At 36.2% G+C, this 19,227-nt stretch overlaps 1 protein-coding gene across 1 annotated transcript; it reads right to left on the reverse strand.

Moving 5' to 3' along the window:
* Positions 1–5,228: 5,228 nt before the first annotated feature.
* LOC141562323 (uncharacterized) lies at positions 5,229–17,030 on the reverse strand. The gene is made up of 2 exons (XM_074302319.1): positions 15,948–17,030; positions 5,229–7,141 (listed from the first exon to the last, which is right to left on the reverse strand). The coding sequence occupies exons 1-2, from the start codon at positions 16,897–16,899 to the stop codon at positions 5,727–5,729; spliced, it is 2,367 nt and encodes a 788-aa protein (XP_074158420.1). The 5' UTR covers positions 16,900–17,030; the 3' UTR covers positions 5,229–5,726.
* Positions 17,031–19,227: the final 2,197 nt, after the last annotated feature.

Here is a 19,227-nt window from a genome sequence, read left to right on the forward strand (position 1 = left end):
ATAATGAGATGAACCAAATCAGTTCCAATAGAACAATAATCAATTGAACTAGCTACACCCAGCGAAAGAACTCTGGGAAATGAGTATGAACCATTACATAGAATTCCCAATCCCTCTATTTTTTGTCCGCCTGCATTTTTAATTTCCTTCATAGGTTTTCAAAGTCTGATTCTTTTTGTACAGCAAAATAACTGTATGGACATGTATACATATATTGTATTTCACAAATACTTTAACATATTTAACGTGTATTGGTCAACCTGCCATCTGGGGGAGGGGATGGGGGAAAGAGGGGAAAAATTGGAACAAAAGGTTTTGCAATTGTCAATGCTGAAAAATTACCCATGCATATATCTTGTAAATAAAAAGGTATAGTTAAAAAAATAAAGAAAAAAATGACCTAGAAAATATAAATCATTTAAGAATCAGACTCCCTGAAAATCATGACCAAATAACAAATTTGCATACTATCTTTGGAGAATTCATAAAACAAAACTGCCCAAATCTGTTGAAAGCAAAAAACAAAGTGAAATCTACTGGCTACCTCTTGAATGAAATCACGAATTGAAAACACTCAGGAATGCAAGAGCCAAAAATTTAGAGCTTCCTCCAAAGGAAAAAAATTGCTGTAATCTAAGGGAACAAGCATTTAATGAGCATCTACTATGTGCCAAGTGTTTTACTAATATTATTTCATTTGAGTCTTACAACAATCCTATGAGTTAGGTAGAACTGAGTCAGACAACAGTAAAATGATTTACCTGAGATCATTATAGCTAGTAAGTGTCTGAAGCTGGAATTGAACTTAGGACATCTTGACTACAAGTCCTACATTCTATCTCCTGAAGTACCTAGCTGCCCCTAGGATTACAATAACATTATGAAAGGAGAGAAATTCTTGGAATATAATATTCTAAAAGACAAAATAAGAAATAACTTGAAAATTCTGAAGGGAAAAAATGAGAATTGGACAAAATTCTTGAAAGGCAAATACTACAAACGAGAAATATAGAAAAGTAAATACATTTTAAGCAATTGGAAGGAAGAAATGATGTGCTACATTCTAAACAACAACAACTTACTGACTAATTAATTGGTTGAAAAAGGAAATTTCATTGTGCTTAAAAAAGTTGTAGAAAATGAATGATACCAATACTTAATAGATATACATTAAATGATATAGCATCTACGTACTTAAGGGAAAAGCAAATGTATTTTCTTATATGGGATCATCATTCTTCTTTAAGAACTAAAAAAAAGAAAGAAGAAGTTAAAGATTTGAATAGAATTTTAGAAAGTTAGATATCACTGTCTCTGGTAATTGCTAGAGGGAAGCCAAAAGAAACTCATATAACACCTTTACAAACACTGACCTTGTAAAGTATAAGAACCTAATAAACAATTACAAAAAAGCAGAAATTTTGATCAAGTTCTTTACTAAACACAATCTGATAAAAACTATAACTAACAAAAAGCTAATAACATTCAAATTTAGATGATGATTAAATAATTCTAAAGAATTTGGGTCAAACAAATAATATAAATAATAAGCAATTTTAAAGAAAAATGATATAAAATAACTTGAAATGCAGTTTAAAAAATAAGAATTTTTTAAAAAATGAATAAACTTAACATACAACAAAAGCAACAAGTAACAGTCATTTGAATTTTAAAGTAGACATCCTGAAAATCAACAAAAAATATTAGAAGATAATTTAATTTTTAAAATAGTAACTTCTTTTACAAACTAATAAAATAGATCAATTATCAGTCAATTGGTAAAGAGAGCAAATATTTAAATAGAATAGGAAAGTTCACAAGAAATGAAATCTGTTATAAACAAAAATGGCTAATTTTAAATTAAATGGATGAATATTTGCAAAAACACAATGTTCAAACTAACACAATAATAAATCCAATCTCAGAAAACAGTCTGAATAAAGAATCTCTAAAACAAATCACTATTGATCAGAGAAATGCAAATTAAGACAACTCTGAGATACCACTACACATCTGTCAGATTGGCTAAGATGACAGAAACAAATAATGATGAATGTTGGAGGGGATGTGGGAAAACTGGAACACTGATGCATTGTTGGTAGAACTGTGAACAGATCCAGCCATTCTGGAGGGTGATTTGGAACTATGCTCAAAAAGTTATCAAACTGTGTGTACCCTTTGATCCAGCAGTGCTACTACTGGGCTTATATCCCAAGGAAATACTAAAGAAGGGAAAGGCAGCTCTTTTTTTTTTTTTTTTTTTTTTGTGGCAGCTCTTTTTGTAGTGGCTAGAAACTGGAAAATGAATGGATGCCCATCAATTGGAGAATGGTTGGGTGAATTATGGTATATGAATGCTATAGAATATTATTGTTCTGTAAGAAATGACCAGCAGGATGAATACAGAGAGGCTTGGAGAGACTTACATCAACTGATGCTGAGTGAAATGAGCAGGACCAGGAGATCATTATACACTTCAACAACAACACTGTATGAGGATGTATTTTGATGGAAGTGGATATCTTCAACATAGAGAAGATCTAATCCAGTTCCAATTGATCAATGATGGACAGAATCAGCTACACCCAGAGAAGGAACACTGGGAAATGAGTGTAAACTGTTTGCATTTTTTGTTTTTCATCCCAGGTTATTTTTACCGTCCGAATCCAATTCTTCCTTTGCTGCAACAACATGTATCAGATCCAGGATATACTATAACATATTTAATATGTATGGGAATGTCTGCCATCTAGGGGAGGGGGTGGAGAGAATGAGGGGAAAATTCGGAACTCAAGTGAGTACAAGGGATAATGTTGTAAAAAATTACCTATGCATATGTACTATCAAAAAATGTTATAATTATAAAATTAATAAAAATTTTAAAAAAGAATCTCTAAAAGGAAAACAAAAACAAGATGAACTTACAAGTGAGTTACAAAGTACAATTAATTCAAGTTTTTTTGTAAAAATAAGGAAAGAAGGGATTCCACCAAAATCCTATGAGATAATGTCTTGACATCTAAACTAGATAAATTAGAGATCAATATCTTTAATCAGTATCAATATAAAAATATGGGATCAAATATTAGGTTTTTTTTTAAAAAAAAAAGGCTATGTAAGTTATTAAAAATTAAGGATTTACCAAGAATTAAACATTAGTTCAATATTAGGAAAATTATAATAACAGTGGGCTTTTTCACATTGAAAAGGGGTAGAAGATATCCATTTTTATCACTACTGTTTTATATAGATCTAGAAATTCTAGCTATAGCAATAAAAATGTTGGGGAACTAAAGATAAGCAAAAACCAAAGTTATTTTTTTCTCCAGATGGCATATTTAGAGAACCTTGAAGATTCATCTAAAGTTAATTGATACAATTAATTCATAACAGGATTATTAAAAGAATCCCTCCCCCAAATCATCAGCCTTTTAGTAAATTAACAAAATACACCAGATACAAATAGAGACAAATATTAATAGATATTAATTGTTCGTGTTTAGGCTCTGCCAACCTAAGAAAAATGACAATGCTATCTAAATTAATGAATCAAGGACATTCTTAGGAAAACCTGAAAAAACTTATATGAAATGAACAAAATCAGGATGACGTTATTTATACACAGTAACAGTAATATTGTGCAATGATCAACTGTGAATGACTTAGCTATTCTCAGCTATACAATGATTCAAGAAAATTGTGAAGGACTTATGAAAAAATGCCATCCCAATTCCAGAAAAAGAATGAAATCTGAATGCAGGTTGAAGCAAACTTTTTTTTTAAATTTTTCTTGTTTTTTTTTTTTAATCAGTTTTCTTTTATAACGATTAAAATGTTTTACATGATTGCACATGTATAACCTATATTAAATTGCTTGACTTCTAGATGTGGGGTGGGAAGGGGAAGAAGGTAGGGAGAAATTTGGAACTCAAAAATACTTTTTAAAGTGAATGTGAATTGTTTTACATGTAATTGGGAGACAAAATATTAATATTTTAAAAAGAGATAAAAATGCTCCAAATCACTAATAAGATAAATTACATTAATATAACTGATGTTCTTCCACATTCTTCTCAGGCTGACAAAGATGACAGAAGGAAAATTCTTATAGTTCTTAGGGAAAGACAGAAACACTAATAACATACTATTGGTAGAGCTATGAATTAGTCCAACCATTATTGCAAGATGCTAACAGGAATGAATCCTGGAAGGTCAGTCAGAAGGGGATGAGATGGATAGATGATATCATGGAAGTAAGGAACATGAGTTTGGAAAGACAGAGAATGGAAGCTAGAAGGACCTTTTGTGCTATGGTCCATGAGGTCATGAAGAATGGAACAGGATTAAACAACAAAAAGATTGGCTTAATGGCTCTTGGAAGCATTTCTAGAGAAGGACAAGGAATGGAGTTTTACTTGTTAGTGGGACAAAGGGCAAAGGTTTCCAGCTGCACAGGTCCCATTTCAGTCTTATCCCCAAGATGATTTATATTGCAACCAGGAGCATTCATTATGGGCAAAAAACCCAAATTTTTTTCTCATATTACTTCTAATCTTATATTTTGCAATGTAACAAAGTTTATTCCCTTTGGGAAGAGTTGACAGTGATCCAGGGAATGTGATAGGGTAACATAACTAAGGGTTTAGACTAAGGTTTAATGAAGTAATTAGAAAATAAAGGTGTTGTCTCAAACTCTCTTGAATTTATTATCTATATACTTGTATCTGTCTGTTTTCTCAGAAGCGAATATGGTACACGGCACATTTGTCGTCCATCATTTCAATTGTGTCCAACTCATTTTGAAATTGTGATACCATTTGGGGTTTTCTTGGCAAAGATAATGGAGTAGTTTGCCATATCCTTCTGCAGCTCATTTTACAGATGAGGAAACTAAGACAAACAGGGTTATTTTGTGACTTGCTCAGTCACACAGTTAGGAAGTGTTGAGTGTATTAGGCTGGATTTGAACTCTGATCCTTCTGACTCCAGGCCTGGTACTCTCTCTCTTATACCATCTAGCAATCCATAATCTAGCATCTAGTAGGTGCTTTACAAATGCTTGTCGATTAAGTGATTAATGGTAGATCAGGTGGTAAATTCAACTTTTGCTCCACTTCCCACTAGTAACCCAAAATATAGACAAAGATTCCCAGAGAAATTCCTAGAGAGAGATTGTCTCCTCAAATCTGAGGTCTAATAGACAATTAAGACAAAAAAAAATTAAAAACAAAGACTTGGAGCTTTATTAAAGTTCACCTTTGACATTCATATAATTGTTAAAAACAAGCTACAGCACAGCCTTAATCAATCATGGCTGAGACTGTGTATACTAAAGTTCACTCCCTCCCCTCCTCCAAGAGTAACAAGTGTTGAATGTAATTGCTCCATATGCTAAAGATTAGGTCTCACCCCCTTCAACAGGTACTAGAACCTGAATACCCTCCTTAACTAAACTAGTATTAATTTGGATTTACTAAAATGACTAACCTAGTAGGAGTCAGGGAGTTGGCTTCTTATAGATACTTCTGAATACTTGGGACTGCTCTCAAGTGCCAGGTCCTACCTACTCTAACATGTCTGCTGGCCTGGAAAAAATGAATCATCTTCCAAATATTCTGCAAAATTCATTAAGATTGTAATCACTTTCTGGATTTGACCACTGGCATCCGGACTTCCTGATAAGAGGGCATCTGGGCTGCACTTGGTCTCTCTCATTCTGACTATAGTCAAATGTGATCATCTGGTTGATCAGACTTGGGGGGCATTCCAGTCTCATCTTCTTTGTCAGCCATTTGGATATTTGAAAAGAGCTTTGAGTAAACTCTCTCTTTTATGATAGATTTCACCAGCTTTTTAAATATTTCCATAATCTCTTGGAGGATACAGTGGTTGTCTTCTTGTTCAAAGTATCGTTTATAATTCTCCAAGGAGTCGGGGTCCATGTACTCCAGACAAAGCCAAAAGATTCTAATCCCTGCTTTACTACAATTAATATCTGGCTTTTCATGGTCTGTCTGTTTTCTAAAGAGAATTTCATCATCCATTGCTACTGCTCTTGCTAGTGCTTTCATTCTTGCTTCTGCGGCTTTCATTTTTGCTTCTGTATCTGGATCTATTTCTTCATCTGCTGCTGCTACTGCTGCTGCTGCTGCATCTAGTGCTGCTGCTGCATCTGCTGTTACATCTGCTGCTGCTGCTACATCTGCTGCTGCTGCTACATCTGCTGTTATATCTGCTGCTGCTACTGCAGATGACAGTGCCCTTATTGTAGCTGTATCTGCTGTCACTACCAATATTGCGGCTTCTGCTGCTGCCATTGTCATAGCTGTTTCTTCTGCTACTATTCTAGCTGTTGTAGCTGTTTCTATTGCTGCTGATGTTGATGCCCCTGTTGTTGCTGTTTCAATCGATGTTGCTGCTGCTGTTGCAGCTCCATGATCTTCTTTGTCTAAGATATGGGCACGAATGAGTTCTGCTGGGTCAGCCTGCAACATCCTCTGTATTTCTTTATTGCTAGGAATGCCTTTCTCGGGCTCCCTCAACATCAAGACCAATTGAATTGCCCAAGTTTGCTGTTCTTCAAGGTAGTTCAGATAGTTTTTGCCGACTTCTATAGCCTTTGTAAGGGCTCTCATCGACTTTTTGCTCTTTTGTCCAATTGGACCCAGTTTTGGACTTGGAGGTCTGGCTGGCACTTGAGTTTCAGTTGAAGTTATAGGCTGATGGCTCTCTTCCCTTTTATAAGTACTTGGACTTGAGTGAATCTTCAAACAGTGACTGCACACACGCCGAAAAACCTTTTCAAGACGAGTTGAATTTGTGTCGGTTCTTGGCTTCTGTGTTTTGACCTGTGGTGGGAACTGGTAATATGGTGCTTGGCAGAAACTCCAAGAATCTGGTAGAGAATCAAAGGAGTATAAACAATATTTTTCAACAACTTGTCTCAACTCCTTTAAATCCAACCCTCGACAAGCTGCTGGAGGAATTTTCCATGTAACTTGTGGTAGGAGCTCCCGATGTTCTGGCACCCCACAATTATGGAACAATGAGACAACAGCTAGAGAGCGCTGCCTTGTGTCTTGAGCATTTTGGACAGGAACATGAGTTCTCTGTGGCAATTCGGTTGAGGAAGTGGTAAGTCCTGGAGAAAAAAGTAAAGAGGTTTATTTTAACCAGTTCTGATATCTTGGCCAAATATATCTTAGCCTTTTTTTTTTTTTTAACCCCATTATAGACTTCTTACTGCTTCCTCATTCATAGATGATCTCATTATCCCAAAGAGAGTATAAAAGAGGGGAAAGAACCCACATGTCCAAAAATATTTGTAGCAGCTTTCTATGGTGGCAAAGAACTGGAAATTGGGCAGATGTCCATCAATTGGAGAATGACTGAATAAGTTATGGTATATGAATATAATGGAATATTTTTGTTCTATAAGAAATGATGAGCTGGCTGATTTCCAAAAAGTCTTGGAAAGTCTTACATGAACTGATACGGAGTGAAGTGAGCAGAATCAAGAGAACATTGTATAAATAAGAGCAAGATTAAGTGATAATTAACTATGATAGATTTAGCTCTTCTCAGCAACACAGTGATCTAAGACAATTCCAATAGATTTGGGATGGAAAATGCCATCTGCCTCCAGAGAGAAAACTGTGGAGACTGAATATAGATCAAAGCATATTATTTTCACCTTTTTTGTGTTTGCTTTGTCTCACTTTTTTCCCTTTTGTTCTGATTTTTCTTTCACATGACAAATGTGAAAATATGTTTAAAATTATTATACATGTTTAATCTATAGCAAAATACTTGCTGTCTTTGTGAGGGGATAGTTAAGAAAGAGAAAAAGAAAAATTTGGAATATAAAATCTTAACCAAAAAAATGATGATGGTGTTTTCACCTTTTTGATTGTTTGCTTGCTTTCTTACTTTCTCTTTTTTTTTTCTTTTTCATCTAATTTTTTTGTGCATCATGATAGATGTACAAATGTGTGCAAAGGAACTGCACATGTTTAGCATGTATTTGATTGCTTTCTGCCTAGGAGGGTGTGGGGAGAGGTAAGGGAGAAAGATTTGGAACTCTGGATTTTGCAGGAGTGGGTATCTTTGCATACATTTTGAAAATAGCTATTATTTAAAAACCCACTAATTTGGAAATATTAAAAATTACAAGTGATATTCATAAAATTGACTGTAACAAATAAAACTAGAAGTTGGTTCTATGAAAAAAAAAACTTAAAAATGAATGATGAAAACTATCAGTACTTGTCATTGATACTATGGAAATTTTTTAAAGTTCCAAGGCAATCCCAATAAACTTCAGATAGAAAATGTCATCTGCATCCAGAAAAAGAGCTATGAAGATTGAAATCAACACATGGTATGTTTCACTTATTTTTTTTTCCTCTCCCTTGGTTTTTCCCTTTTGTTCTGATCTCTCCCTTCCAATATGATTCAGAAAGCAATGTGTACTAAAAATGAATAAATAAATTTTAAAAAGAGAAATGATTCCAGGAACTCAGTACCAATCTTAAAATATCAGACCCAGTGATACCCTTTGCTTGAGAACTTCCTTTGCTTGTAATACCTTTAACATTAATTCAAAGGTGTATCTCCCTATATATGTTAGGGCTCATGAGGCCTGCTCTTAAAAGGAAGAAAAATAAATATGTATCCAAATAGACTATAATACAAGGCAGAATATGATAAATGAATAAAGGGAAAAGAAAGTTGGAACAAAACCTTTGTTCCATAGATAACAAACAAGCTTTGCTGTCTTTGGGAGAGGAACCAGTGAAATATTTGTATCTTTCTTTGGCTTATCAGTAGTTGCTTGGAATCTCAGAGTTGGCAGAGCCATTAATTCCATCCTATAACTAAATAAGGATCTCCTACCACATAGCAGACAAGTGATCATTCAGCTCCCAGGCTACTTTTAAATAACTCCAGTTGCTGTAAAGAGTTACTTCCTGAAATCTAAATTGTTATCTTTATACTTTTAGGTACAGAAGACATCTGGGAGGCACTGGCAACAGTGTAATAGGCTAAGATTCAGAAAGATCAGAGTTCAATTCTGTTCTCAAATATTTTATAGCTGTGTGACTCTGGACAAGTTATTTATGATGATTTTTTACCTAATTAAAAAAATTATCAATCTGGGAGGGGAAGACTCAGGGTTTCTTTGCTATTTATACATTTCACTTTGAACCATCAGGGCCCATTAAGTCTCACTTATTCATCTGTAAAAGAGAGATAATTAATTATAGCACCTCCCTCTCAGAGTGAGAATAAAATTAAATCATATTTATAAAGCACTTATTAGAGTTCCAGGAACACAGTAGGTGGTTAATACATGCTTGATTCCTTTCTTTATCTACTACTTCTAGTTATGCCCTCTAACTTTCTTATCTTTTCCTCCATTATGTCATGGTAGGAATGTGCTAGTATTCAACTGAATGAGAAGAGAGTGAAATATATACAAAATATATTTTAAAGTTTAAAGCATTATTAACATTTTCTCTTACTTTGTAACACTTTCTTAACTCTAGACAAACAAAAGAATCATAAATTAAATCCTAATCTTGGTGTTTGTAGATTTCTAATATGTAAATGGTCACACTAAAAATTTAACAATTGACTCTTGTGATCTCATTGTCACTAGTTCTAAGACATTCTTGATCATTAGAATTTTAAATTGATACATGAACTGATGCTGAGTGAAATGAGCAGGACCAGGAAATCGTTGTATACTTCAACAACAATACTATATGATGATCAATTCTGATGGACGTGGCCCTCTTCAACAAGATAAAACAAATTAGTTCCAAAAGAACAGCAATGATTCGAACCAGCAACACCCAGCGAAAGAACTCTGGGAAATAAGTGTGAACCACTACATAGAATTCCCAATCCCTCTATTTTTGTCCGCCTGCATTTTTTATTTCCCTCACAGGTTAATTGTACACTATTTCAAGGTCCAATTCTTCTTGTGCAGCAAAATAATTGTATTGACATGTATACATATATTGTATTTAACATATACTTTAACATATTTACCATGTAATGGTCTACCTGCCATCTGGGGGTGGGAATAGAAGAAAAGTGGGGAAAAATTGGAACAAAAGGTTTTGCAATTGTCAATGCTGAAAAATTACTCATGCATATATCTTGTAAATAAAAGGCTATAATAAAAAATTTTTAAAAATTTAAGTTGAACTAAATTCACTTCTATATTTCCTTACAACAATTCTCAGAAATTTCCAGATTCTGCTCAAACATGCTGAATGACAGACAATTAATTTATTGTTTGGCCAAGTAGTCCATTTCTTTTACAGAGAGTTTTAATAGAAAGTTCTTTGACTCATTGAGCCAAAGCCTGTCTTCACATAACTACCATCCATATTCCCCAATTCTGTCTTCTAGACCTCTATGAAATAAGTCTATTCCTAATACATGACAAATTTTTCAATCTAATTTTTAAAATGAATCTTTTCAAATTTAACTTAATTTTAAGTCTTGATCCAAAGACTTTAACCCTTTTTGCTAAGGTAGACCTCTCTTTGTGTATTCTTGATCCATCCTTTGTCTTTTCCATGGGATTGGCTCCTTGGTTAAACTCTTACCAGTCCTTCATCTTTCCCTATCTACCATTTCCTTTCCTTCTGTCTATTGTTCTTTGTCCCTAGTTCTCAAAGAGGACCATAATATCAGGGAGGTGATGTCTTGACAGGAAAATTAATTGGATTTACTTGAGGGAGCTGTGCAAAATTACCAACCTTGTTTTTTTCCTCTGGAACCATCTGAATGCATAGCAAGATATAGATTAGGATGATTGGAGATGGTCCTGGATACAGTGGGAATTCTTGGTCTTTTTCTCCTCTGCTGTCTATAAAGATGTTCAAGTCTCCCTTTTCAATTGCTCTCCCCCTTCCTCAAAAAATCTTAAGAAACCCTACTAATATACAAATGAGTATCTTCTTTTTGGCAGGAAAACGTGAAAAAAAATCTGTCCGTAGTCCTTAACACACTTCTTCACTTTTTTAAGCTTTTTCCAATCTGATTTCCAACCTAACTATTCTTTCCAAAGTCACTAATGACTTCTTTGCCATATCTAATGGTCTTGTCCTCAATCTCATTGTTCTTGATTTCTTCAGTATTTGATATTGTTAGTCACTTCTAGTACTTGATACTCTCCTCTGAATTTTTTGCAACTTAGTTCTGTTCTACTTATCTGATCATTCTTTTCAGCCTCTTTTTTCTAACCTCATTCTAAGGGTATTCCCCAAGGCTTTGTCCCCTTCTCTTTTTCCTTTAAACTTTTGCTTGTGGAATTTATCAACTCCCATGAGTTTAATGATCAGATGATTATATCTATCTCTAGTCTTCTATTCCTCCATCATTAGCTACTTATGGAACATTTTGTATTTAATGTCCCATAGGTATCCCAAACCCCTTAAGTCCCAAAGAGGACTCAGCCTATTTCCTTAAAAAAACATGACCCTTCTTCTGAGCATCTCCCTTTCTGTCAGGGATACTATTGCCTTCTGGCCCCCAGGTTCTTAACTTCAATTGATTCTGCACTCTCCTCACTCCATGTCTAATTAATTTAACAAATCTCTCTATCAGGGAAAAAAGTGTTCTGCCAGGCACACTTTTAAAATTTAATCTACTTTATTTAACATTTTTTCTATCACTTAAATCTAGTCAATCAAAACAATGTACCTACAGTTCCACTTCAGTCTATTGTTTGCAATTCTTAGGGTGGCAGGAACTACAAAGGTTTTAAATGGTCACTGACACTATGCATTTATTAAATGTCTCTATATGCCAGTCACTGTACTAAACGTTAAAAATACAAAAAAAAAAAAAAATGGGCAAAAAGCACTTCCTCCCCTCAAGGAACTAATTAATAGTCTAAAGGGGAAGAGAACATGCAAACAATTACATACAAACAAGAAATGTACAGGATGTCTTGCAAAACATTGGCATTAAGAAGGGTCTGGAAAGGCTTCCTAGAGAAGGTAGGATTTCAGTTTGAATTTGAAGGGAGCTAGAGAAGCTGGGAAGTAGAGCTAAGAAAGAGCATTCCAGATATGGAAGAATATCCAAAGTGGAGAGATGGAAGATCTTATTGGAAGGACAGTAAGGATGCCAAAGAATGTGGAGGAAAGAAAGATGTATAAAAAACTAGAAAAATGAAGGGAGAGATAGGGAAGAATGTCAGAGGGTTCTGAATTTGATGCTGGGAATAAGGAACCACTGGAGTTCATTGGGGGATCAGATCTGTATTTAGGAAGATCTGTTTGGCAGCTGAGTGGAGGATAAAGTGGAGGAAGAAGCGACTTAATGAAAACCCTATCCATTATTTGAGGCCTACTCAAATACCATCCCCTCCAAAAAGCCTGATCTGATTACTCTACATAAATATTTCCCCTTTCTGAACTCCTACAGAATCCTGCCTATACTTCTCTTAGGGATATGGGTTATACTTCATAAATAATGCATTTGGTCAAAAACCTCAAGCATGATCTTTATATCGACTGGCTTAGGTCTCAAGGGACTTCTCATAAAATCAGACTGATTCATATTTCTATAATAGGCTTAGGGCACGCCCAGATCACCTCACAGAGTGGCAGCTGCCTGGGAGGTTCCAGGAACCCACCTCTGGGAGAAGGTGATCTCTTTTCATTGACTTTGTAGCTGGAAGAGACCGATCTTCAGAATTACCAGATGAGCATATTCTGTCTTCCCCCACTCTCATCTCTCCTTTTCCCATCTCTCTCTTTCCTCCTCTTTTCCTCTTTCCCCCCTCCTCCTTCTTCCCCTCTCTTCATTCTCTAGTGTCCAGAAAAGGTCAGGATCCTGTTGCTCCATAGCATAGATGCCATGAACTGGGTGAAGAAAAGTTCCCCATCCTTCTTTTAACTGTGTCCCCAATAACTAGGATCTGAGTTTTGGTTTTGGTTAGTTAAGGTTGGTTTTCAGGTCTAGATTAAAGTAGTGGAAACCCTGAGCTTGGTGGCTTTGGAGGCAAGATTCCAGGTTAAATGTTGCAACCAGCATGTTTAACATATATTGAATTACTTGCCTACTAGGAGAGGGTATAGGGGGAAGAGAGGGAGAAAAAATTTGGAACACAAGATTTTGCAAGAGTATGTTGAAAACTATCTGCATATATTTTGAAAATAAAAGGCTATTATTTTAAAATTAAAGGTAAAAAAAAAAAAAGGATCAAAGTTTAAAAAATGATATAGCCACATCAACAGGAAACCCTGGGAAGTTAGGGTGCCTGGGAGGGTGCCTGGAACTTGAGTCATGAGGGGTTTTGGACTTGGAATTTAGTGGGATAATTTATATGGGTGGTGGATTAAACTGTGAACCTTATCCCTACTCCTTCCCAAAGACTGAGAAACAAGGGAAGGGGATTATGCTATCTGGAGAAGGGGAGTTGGATACATTCTACCTTAGAAGTAATATTCTTTTGTAAAAGTTAAATGGTTAAAAGGAATTGGAATTGAAAAGCCCTTAAAATTTGGGGAGATAACCTCAATGGGGAGGCTGGAGTGAATGGCAAGGACTAGAAATCCCCAAACTCCTTTAAGGGTACCAGAGAATCCTAAAAAGGAGCATAATATAAGATACCTGGTCATCAACCACTAGGTGTCTGGGTAGACTATTATATTCTCAACTATAGTCTCTCCTTCAAACAATTTCACATGTAGGTCTTTACAGAAAAAGTAAAAAGGAGTCCTTGAAGTCCTGGGCAAACTGGTACTTATTGAATATAGGTTATCCTACCAAAGAACAAAAACTGTGGGATAAAAAGACTGAAAGAAATCTACAAAAGTCAAGATAACTCTTTAACTCTCTTTAGGCCAAGAAGGGAAATGTAGGCTCCCCAAAGAGAGGAGAACATTTGGGATTATCAGGAAAATCAGCCTCTTATCTTTCAGTGAGCCTAACCTCAGCTATAGACCAATACGGTCCCCCAGACCACATCATCAATTTTACTTCTGTGTGGCAAAAAGTTTTCAAAACCCAAGGGCCAGGGAACCAGATTACAATGTAGTCAGAAAATTTTTAATAAAAGAAATTAAAATACAACATAACCTAGACAATGGCAATTTTTGGTTTTCTAAATCAACATATGGCCTAACAGAATCAGTTTCCAAATTTTATCCCTTTCACATTTCAGGATTAGAAGTGTGGGTCTATACCCCCAAACCTTTAATCTGGAAAATCCCTATGAAATTTTTTAGTCCTTCTTTCATATCAGAGAATTTTAGTATTGAATGATATAATGTGTGGATATCAATCAGTACTATTGGTATATTTTATGTATTTCTGAGTTTCTAAACTTTTTTCTGTGTCATCTGTTGGCTTTCAAATGTTTGCAGCTTCTTCAAAACTTCTAAAAATTCCCATTTAATTCCTTATGCAAACCAGCAACATATCAAAACTGATGAGAAAATCATGATGTAGAAAGAATAACTGTATTTGAGTTTGATACTTCTGCTTTAGGTTTATTTTGTTACTCCTAAAGTCAAGTTTTACCCAAAAGAATATTTTTTCACTTGAAGTTGCTAAGATTCAACCCTCTTTCCATTGGATCAACACAGTACCCAGCACATAGTAGGTACTTAATAAACACTTGTTGACTTGATCTATACAATCATCATAATTCATAGTACAGTGAAAGGTCAAGATTTTTGCTTCTGTATTATGATAGGTTTCTTTAGTTTCTCCCATATTCCAAGGTCATATAGTCATCGTTATTCTCTTTATTCTACCAATGCTCCTATCTCTTGATTCCTTCCCCAAAAGTCCTGAGCAAATTCCTTCCTTACTCTGCAGTTGCTTCTTCATGACTAATAGGATCAGGGCTGAAGGAGTTTGATAGGGTTGAGGTGCCCTCCTCCCCAGTCTTGCCCCAATACTGAGAGGCCCAAGTTTATTCTCTAGTTGATACTTCCTTCAGCCCTCTATCTCAGTTTAACTCGTTAAGAGGCAGAATCCCACTACCACATACACACTTCCTTCCTTTCCTCTTTTCCTGATTGGTGTTAATCTTGCTGACAGCCACTTTGAAGCATGATACACTGGTCTGTCTTATGGGACCCCAGAACTATTCCTAAAGTCCCAACAAATAGGGCAGGCAATTAACTTGGGCTGCAGAGATTCTCAAGGAGTCTATTTTAGGGGGCTGTGAACTGGATGAGGGAAAGTTACATCTTTTTTAGATATAATTGATTTACTTTGTAAATCTATGGAATTTGTTTAAAAAGAGAAATGATTCATAGACTTTCACAAAATTGGCAAAAGAGTCTATGACATAAGAAAATTTTGTGAACTTACATTATGAAGTGGCCTGCAAATCAGAGAAATAAGGCATTTTTCTGTAGAGGTGGATTTGGAGGGAAGAATCTTTCTCAACATTTGACTATATAATTGTCCTATTCAGTTCATTAATTTGCTTGATGAGAACAAATTGAATGGGACCATTCTTTTTATGTTCCCCTATAGGTGACCTACTATGTGTCAGATACCATGGATACAAAGATAAAAACAAAATAATAAAAAGTCACTTTCATCCCCATATTGTGTTGTAATTTTTTGCTTTGTTCTGTTCATTTTCATCAGATTTTATCCAGATAGAGGTGTTTGGAGATAGGAAAGCCTAGACAAAAAGTCACCAAATGTGGTTTACTTCAGGTCTGCCTAATTTATCTAAAGATAATTCTAGGCCTATTTGGACCCCACTCCACTTCTAAAGCCCACTTGTAATTATTCCTCCCCCTAATACAGGTCTTTAAAAAGATTCATAAATGCAAATCTCTAGTCCCCAAGTTAATTTAACAGGACTGGAAGTTACTTTGTTACTACTGCTTCCTCTTTTTCCTCATCCTCCTTCCCTTTCCCCTAAACCTTTTCCTTCTTCTCCTCCTCACCTTCATCGTTTTCTTTCCCATGTCTAGTTTCAGGTCCAGATTTGGATGAAGATTTAGGCAGATCTTTAGGCTCAGGTGGACGCTTAGAAGGACCAGAAGGCTCAGGTCCAGATTTGGATGAAGATTTAGGCAGATCTTTAGGCTCAGGTGGACGCTTAGAAGGACCAGAAGGCTCAGGTCCAGATTTGGATGAAGATTTAGGCAGATCTTTAGGCTCAGGTGGACGCTTAGAAGGACCCGAAGGCTGAGGCCCAGATTTGGATGAAGATTTAGGCAGATCTTTAGGCTCAGGTGGACGCTTAGAAGGACCCGAAGGCTGAGGCCCAGATTTGGATGAAGATTTAGGCAGATCTTTAGGCTCAGGTGGACGCTTAGAAGGACCAGAAGGCTGAGGCCCAGATTTGGATGAAGATTTAGGCAGATCTTTAGGCTCAGGTGGACGCTTAGAAGGACCCGAAGGCTGAGGTCCAGATTTGGATGAAGATTTAGGCAGATCTTTAGGCTCAGGTGGACGCTTAGAAGGACCCGAAGGCTGAGGTCCAGGTTTGGATGAAGATTTAGGCAGATCTCTAGGCTCAGGTGGACGCTTAGAAGGACCCGAAGGCTGAGGTCCAGATTTGGATGAAGATTTAGGCAGATCTTTAGGCTCAGGTGGACGCTTAGAAGGACCCGAAGGCTGAGGTCCAGATTTGGATGAAGATTTAGGCAGATCTTTAGGCTCAGGTGGACGCTTAGAAGGACCCGAAGGCTGAGGTCCAGATTTGGATGAAGATTTAGGCAGATCTTTAGGTTCAGGTGAACAATTAAAAGGACATGAAGATTTAGGCATACATGTGGGTTCAAGTCCTAGTTCAGGTGCAGGGTTAGGTATATGTCCAGGTTCAGGTTCAGGTTGGGGCTCATTTGGAACACTGGCCTCACTTCTAGCTTTTTTCTTCTTGCCTTTGGACATGTCTTACCTATAAACGGGACCTCAAACACCTCAAGGTAGAAGAATTGGCAAGGAGAGGTTGGAGAAAAGAGATAATAAAAACAGATAAAATTCTAATATCAAGATACGACTAAGAAAACTGTATGCTTGCCTGCTCTGCTGACTTATAAAGATTTGACCTCTCAACTATCCCTTTACCAGATCATCTGGCAATTGATGCTGTTAATTTGTGGTTAATTCATCTCACCCTTGTGGCTAATTAGTCTCACCCTTGTTGTGCCTTTTCTGAGTTGGTGAATACCCTTTCTTTTCTGACCACCTTTTCTTTCCTGGCCTCCCTCTTGGTCCTGTTGATTATCTTGGGATGGAATGGGGAGCAATAGGGAAATGAAGACAAAAGAGATCTCAGCAATCACAACAACCCTAATTGGGTTGATTCTCTTCCTCTCCTTTCTACCCCTAAATTGGGAAGGAAACATCTTTTCACAAGGAAATTTTTTTTTTAAATTTTTTTTTATTTTATATATATATATATATATATATATATTTTATAATATTATCCCTTGTATTCATTTTTCCAAATTACCCCCCCTCCCTTATTCCCTCCCCCCGACGACAGGCAATACCATACATTTTACATGTGTTACAATATAGTCTAAGTACAATACATGTGTGTGAATATCATTTTCTTGTTGCACAATAAACATTAGAATCCGAAGGTACATGCAACCTGGGCAGACAGATATTAGTGCTAACAATTTACATTCCCCTCCCAGTGTTTCTTCTCTGGGTGTATCTACCTCTGTCCATCATTGATCAACCGGAAGTGAGTTGGATCTTCTTTATGTTGAAGATTTCCACTTCCATCAGAATACATCCTCATACAGTATCGTTGTTGAAGTATACAGTGATCTTCTGGTTCTGCTCATTTCACTCAGCATCAGTTGATTTAAGTCTCTCCAACCCTCTCTGTATTCCTCCTGCTGGTCATTTCTTACTGAGCAATAATATTCCATAACTTTCATATACCACAATTTACCCAACCATTCTCCAACTGATGGACATCCATTCATCTTCCAGTTTCTAGCTACAACAAAAAGAGCTGCCACAAACATTTTGGCACATATATGTCTCTTTCCGCTCTTTAGTATTTCTTTGGGATATAATCCCAGTAGTAGCGCTGCTGGGTCAAAGGGTATGCACAGTTTGATAACTTTTTGGGCATAATTCCAGATTGCTCTCCAGAATGGCTGGATTCTTTCACAACTCCACCAGCAATGTATTAGTGTCCCAATTTCCCCACATCCCCTCCAACATTTGTCATTATTTGTTCCTGTCATCTTAGCCAATCTGACAGTTCACAAGGAAATTTAAACAAGATGAATGAATCAAGAACCAAAGAGAGGACTTTTAGGTTTTCCTTAGTCCTGCTGTCCAACTCTTTCTCTGTAAGGTGTGTTTACCCATTTCACATGATTGTGAAAAAGCCATTTTGTAAGCTATTAAAATGTGAATTATTACTGATAATTGTATGGGTGTCTTGTCTTCCCATAAGACTGTGGATTGCCATTTCCAGGTTCTTCCCCCACATCTATAACTCAGTAATCTTTTCTCCTCAGAGGTTCATGCAAGTCAGATCTACTATCCAATCAAAATCAAGGTAACTTTTTTACAGAAGACCCCCCCCCAAAGAAATTCGCCTTCCTTCTTGAAAAAGTCCAATAGCAGGCTCACAATTTTTCTCCCCAGTTCCAGCCTTCATATTTGACACTCCTTCAAGTACTCTATTCACTTCCCATAATACCTCAGACAGACACAAAGTTGGTCATATCTTTACTCTTGCATTATCTACAAATTCACCATCCACATGTATAAGAATTCTGAAATGCTTTTATCTGACTATAGTCTAACAGCTATCTATTTCTCTCTCTCCGCCTTCCCTTACTAAATATTACTTTTCCACTTTGATCTCCAATAAGAATTCTGCCATCATTTGGAACTATGCCCAAAAGGTTATCAAGCTGTGCATAGCCTTTGATCCAGCAGTCTCATTACTGGGCTTGTATCACAAAGAGATCATAAAAAAGGAAAGGAACCCACATGTGCAAAAATGTTTGTGGCAGCCCTTTCTGTAGTGGCTAGAAACTGGAAATTGAGTGGATTCCCACAAGGTGGAGAATGGCTGAATAAGTTATGGTATATTAATGTGATGGAATATTATTGTTGTGTAAGAAAAAATCAGCAGGATGATTCAGAAAAGCCTGGAGAGACTTACATGAATTGATATTAAGTGAACAGAACCAAGAGAACACTGTACACGGCAACAAAAAGATTATGTGATGATCAATT

The sequence above is a fragment of the Sminthopsis crassicaudata genome, chromosome 3 (assembly GCF_048593235.1).
Source record: "Sminthopsis crassicaudata isolate SCR6 chromosome 3, ASM4859323v1, whole genome shotgun sequence".
Classification (NCBI taxonomy): Eukaryota; Metazoa; Chordata; class Mammalia; order Dasyuromorphia; family Dasyuridae; genus Sminthopsis; species Sminthopsis crassicaudata.